Source organism: Neltuma alba, unplaced genomic scaffold (genome assembly GCF_004799145.2).
Source record: "Neltuma alba isolate B1F8T4 unplaced genomic scaffold, ASM479914v2 tig00011916_pilon, whole genome shotgun sequence".
NCBI lineage: Eukaryota > Viridiplantae > Streptophyta > Magnoliopsida > Fabales > Fabaceae > Neltuma > Neltuma alba.
The window spans coordinates 772,845-778,549 of NW_021636509.1; the positions used below are offsets into that span (position 1 = coordinate 772,845).

General features: G+C 36.2%; 1 protein-coding gene across 1 annotated transcript; it reads right to left on the reverse strand.

Moving 5' to 3' along the window:
- Positions 1-215: 215 nt before the first annotated feature.
- Positions 216-3,548, reverse strand: LOC114719480 (uncharacterized; the record flags this gene model as incomplete). Its single annotated transcript, XM_028904992.1, has 7 exons — positions 216-849; positions 1,068-1,392; positions 2,478-2,549; positions 2,679-2,715; positions 2,816-2,874; positions 2,961-3,245; positions 3,358-3,548. Coding segments are annotated over 7 exons (1,326 nt in total), but the record flags the coding sequence as incomplete, so codon positions are not given.
- Positions 3,549-5,705: the final 2,157 nt, after the last annotated feature.

The following is a 5,705-nucleotide window of genomic DNA, read 5'->3' on the forward strand; positions in this document are numbered from 1 at the left end:
AATAGCTATACATATTTTCTAAGAGAAGAAAAATTTATCCACATTATTCCCTTGGTAAAAATTTAATAAAAACCAGTGTTATAAATATGGGCAATTTAGATTTTACACCATAAATATTTTTTTCATGCGTGCGTGATAAGTTTTCAAATCCTTTTTTTAAGATCTTATCCCCAGAACTTTGAAACGTTCAAAGAACCAATCCGAGAGCACATAACTAAGATCCAAAATTCACGTTAACAAGTGCCGAAGCCAAAGCTTTCTCTAAGTGCTCATTCATACATACACAAATGAAAGTTACACAATAATAAATACACTACCACAAGTACCACTTCCTATATATTACTTATACTACCAGGGGATTTAAACACCTCTTCAATACAAACAACAAATACCAATAATCAACATAAGTGAATCAAAAATCTGCACAGCATCAAACTCATATGAACACCATCATGGTCTTCCCCACAACATTAATAATGCCGGATGATGTCTTCAAGGGGCTTTATCTTCTGTCAAGAGATTTTTGGTGTACACACGATGCCTCCTCTCTCTGGCGTAGATAACCCAGAAGATCAAAGAAAGCATCACTGCGAGGGATACGATGAGCAATCCGAGGTAGATCCACTGGGTGTATCTTCTGAGACCTGGGCAATACCGGCCACTGATGTCTGAGAATGTGTTCCGGACAACAGTGCAATCTTCGAGATCTACCAAGAATGGTCCGTAATGATACAGACCGTAGCTCACGTTCACCGCAGCTGCCATTTGACCATATATTGTTGGAGTCATACGGCCCGGTGTGTTGCATATGCCAGAGGCTGAAACCTGACAGGTATAATTCTTCCATACCTGTTTGACACAGAATTTAAATGAGACAACTTTTTGTGCTCATGTCGGAGAAAAATGGGTAACATTTCTGAAGGATATGATCATGTGGTTATGAGTTATAAAAGTGTTCTGTATTAAACATTTTTTTGCTGAGCGCAGCATATATGAATTGTGAATTTTGTCCTTCTAATATTCGCTACATATAAATCTCATTTGAAAATCTTAAAAATGGTTTTTACCTCAGTGGCATTGTCCAAAGCCACTTGCCCAGCTGCACACTGCCTATCTGTGAGATCAGGATTGAATGGATTGCAAAGCGATGGCATGCGGGGACCAGACTGATTGTAGTACAAAGGTCCCGCGCTAGGTGGGAAGTTCCGGTTAGTGATATTGGCGACGACGTTGTCAATTATCTTGCCGATTTGGAATGTCACATCCTTGGATCGAGTCAAGGTTTCCTGTGCAGTAGCATTATCCACACAAGGAAGAATATCATCCAAGGCTGTACGAGCAGTAGGGTTCTGCACCCACTCATCCATGGCAACACAAGTATCTGCAACCGCACTGAGCAAATATGCCAACACAGTAAGTCTTCATATTATTTATTGTAGCATAGGTGACGTATCAAATTTGTAACTCATCAAATGATATTAAAAAGCACTCGAAATGTGTCTTTGGCAGTAACTTACACAATTATTAGTGACTACCCGTTAGCTTCCCCCAAAAAAAAAAAAATTATTATTATTATTATCTACGTTTTTGTTCCATCCATTCATATGGAAGATAAGTTTTCTACGTTTGAATACAAAGCAGCATGAATTAACAAGACTGATACAGATCTTCATTGTCTACACAAAGCAGCATAGGTGACGTTTGTTACAAAGGATAGAAACACGATTGGCATGACTAGTCTAAGCACAAGTTGAATGCTATAAGGAGATGCAGTTCACTGTATCAGACCAGAGAACATTAGTTTGAATAGTTTCCTTCCAGGAAAAAGCCTAAAAAATATAGGCTTATTCTTTCTTCGTGGAGGTTTTCACTAAATTTAAAAGACAAAAGGACCAATCAGTATGGCAACAAGACTGGAGTCTGCTCTCATTCTCAACAATTCATTTCCAAAAGCATAGAACATTTATTCGAGGACTGTGACGAGAAACTTCCAGATCCTATCAAAGTTAATAAATGGTGATTTAATAGCAATAGGACTGTAGCTCAACTAATCTGTCTAGAAGTTGAAGTTTAAATAATACTGACCATAAAACAAGCTGTTCAAACAGCATGTCCAACAATAGACTCCCAATTTTCATTCAGAAATTTTGATAATGTTGAACGTAAAGTTATTAACTTCCTACTTTAATTTCAGTTATATCATAAATGCAACATATTGTCCGGTGGCGTTAAATTTTACTCGTAGAATCTGCCCTATTGCAAAGCTCTATGCTGCCTTCTATATCAAGAGTATTAAATAATTCTCCTGTAAGGTCCCCCAAATTCTACAAATCAACAGTGCTACGTTTCAAACTACAAAAACATGGAACTAAGACCCCCAAAATGTTTGTCCCAAGATGAAAATTGAACTAGCTCATGATAACTTTGACAAAGGAGTACATCCACAACGACGTGATGGTAAGCAAATGGAAACTTACTTGTGAAGAAAGAGAAATACACCACACACAATAAATGTTCCAGCAACAAGAACCCATCCAACAATCACCAAACTGCAGCCATAAAAGACGTATCATTAACCAACTGGACAGCTATAATCAATCACACAGCCGTGAACGGTAAAGGAATAAGCAAGCCAGAAGGGGGAAAATACAGAAGATAGTTTAATCAATACGACTTACAAGTATACAAGACACTGCAGCCCAAAGATGGAAAATACTGCAAAATAGTTGAAGAACAAAAACACAAGAATATGAGATAAGGTTTATGAAAAAACATTATGACAAAACATTAAAAGTAAAAAACAGGAAAAACTTACTGAACCCAAGAAATGCAAGAAAGAGCATAACAGCTGCAATAACAATAAGAGTGAATCTCCTACAGAGAACACAACAGATGAATGTTAGCAAAAGCTACTTTCAATTCCAGTTAGTAGTAATATCAAAATTCAAAATTGTGTTTACATGGCATCAAAACCGTCTTGTATGTTTTTAGAATTTTCACGGGTCTCATTGGAAAGAGTTGTTGCAGCAGATCTGATTTTTGTTTGAACATCATCTATGTTCTTCTGAACATCCGATGGCAAAAAAATAGCATCAACTCCAATCTTTTTAGCTGCATCGAGATAATCTGACACATTCCTGAGGTTTTCAGCGGTGAAGTCAGCCTGCTTGACAACATAATCCAGTGTGTCCGACGAACTGCCATGAAATTTCCCCTGACCAGTGTAGAGGACAACACATCCAGCTCTAGCATAATTACAAAGATAAATTTAGGATGTCACAAAATGTCAATTCGAACATGGTGCAACATAAGATTTGTTCTAAGCGCAAAGAAAGTGAGAACAGAAGAGAGAGATACATTGCTGCCAGGGTGAAGAAAATGAGGAAGATCAAGGACAGAGCATAAGCTGTTCGAGAATAACCATAAGGTTCTCTTGGACAACAGCAACGACACAGACAGATAATGAATAAGCTAAGCCCAAATAGCACGAACCAAACTGCAGCAACGACGAAGAAGGGGACCGCAGTAAAAGCAACTGACTGCACCAAGATAAGAACAAATTGAAGTCAGTGAAGCATATTCACACCCTAGATAATATAAAGATAAACAAAAAGATAAAATTAAAACCAGATGACCAGTAGGGGCTCTGGAACTCTAGTACTCCTGATTACCAGATGAAATTATTATACCCAGGCCGGAGCGTAACTTATCATCAATTTCTTAGAAGAAGCTACCCCCGTTTTTCCGATAAAAACTAGGATGAGATGACAAATATCAACCCTTCACTGACTTTAGAAACAGAAAACGTGGTGGGGAAAAAAATCCAGAAGCAGGATGAGATAGTGAAGAAGAAATGAAAAAGAACTCACGGCAAATAATGCTTGTTGCTGATATTCCAACCACCAGTGTAGCGGTTAAAGTGGTCCAGAGGATCTTTCCGGCGAGTTCTGTCCTGAGCCAACACGAGAGAACTATTGCCCGTGTTTCATTGGCCAGTAATCTCCTTGTCTTCCATGGCAGCACGTCAGATACTGACTTCTACCAACAATTTCCACACCATCTTCTAGAAAAACAAAAAGCAAAAAACTCAAATACCAATCAAAAAACCCAATCTTGAACAAAAATATACAGGAATTAAGGCAAGAGAAAATTACCTGGAAAACGCCAAGAGTGGTTGGAAGGAGCGGTTCCAGAGACGGAAACAACAAAGAGGAAGAAGAAGGTGAAAATGAGAAGAAAGAAAAGACGGGTTTGATCTAAAGCACAACATAATGTTGACGGCGCTTGTGTTTCTTCTTCTTCTTTTCTTCCTCCTGTTGATGGCCCAGAGCCTCAGATTTTTCAGAGAAACACAGAGGAAAAGGACGAGAGAAAGAGGAAGCGAGGGTGAAAATAAAGGAGCGATAGCTATTTTAGTAACGAACGCTGAGATCTTCGGCATACGTTCCCCACATAAAAGGATTAAGGGTAGGCCTCTCTATTATACCGTGTCTGGTATTTTTCCGTTCAGACCAAAATATCCCTCTCGGTTTTTTGATTTACTAAATAATACTTTTGCTTTACTCTTACGCTGTGGGCGCAGAGTCACCGCATATGGCAATACGTTAGATAACGCCAAACACCGTCGGTCGAAATTACATCTTTGCCCTTCTTTAGGTCCGACCTTTTCTCTAGAGTTTTGGTATTTATTTAAGTGGGCTGATGGGCGAAAAATTCAACCACCTCTTTAATTCTTTAATACCCTTCTGCTCAGATACGGAAAAAAGTTAAAAAACAAAAAAAAAAAAAGTAGAGAAAATAAAAAAAATGATATTATTCTTCTTACATGGATAAACGAGAAAAAATTAAAAAAAACAAATATCTAAATTACTAAAATATTTTTATCAAAATATATCATATTTAAAATTAAATCAAATTAAATGTTGCAATGGGACATTGTACTAGCATTATCATCATCAAATAATTTAAAAATCAAATTATTTGGTTTATTTTTTTTTCAAATTATTATATTTTAAAACCAAATTATTTGATAAAAATATTTTTGATAAAAATAAAAAGTGAATATCTTTTAAATATAATAAAAGAAAATAAATATGGAGAGTAAGAATTCAAGAAGGTGCAAGATGAGGGACAGTCACATAAATCTCATTTTACTCTCCAAATCTCTCCATATATTGAGAGAAAATTTGAAAAAAAAGAAAAGAAATGAGACTCATTTTATTTTTTCTCCTTTTTTTCTTCTACTCTAATATTTTCTCTTCTACTCAAGTAAGGAAAAACTCATTCTTTTTTTTTCCCTAATTTTCTCTCTTCTCTATTTTTCTCCCCATCCAACTAGGGGTAAGTCTTAACTTAAATGAAAGATCTCGAGTTCAAATCTCTGTGCATATAACAGGCCTATGAGTTCTTTCCGATAGATAAAAATTAAAAAAATATATATAGGAAATTGAATTGGAAATCTAACTTGGAGGACAATTTTAAAGAGAAAGAGTTCAATTTAAAGAATTGCAACACTTTAAGGAATAATGCGCACTTTATATTATTCAAACTAGTATGAAACTTACGCTATGAAAAATGTGTAATATTGAAGACAAAGAGATGAGTTATCTAGACGATGATTACGAGAATCATAAGATAGGCGTTGGTCATTACAGTTTAATTAAAAAGTTTTGTTGTAACCCCTTGAATTTTTGTTACGGGGCACT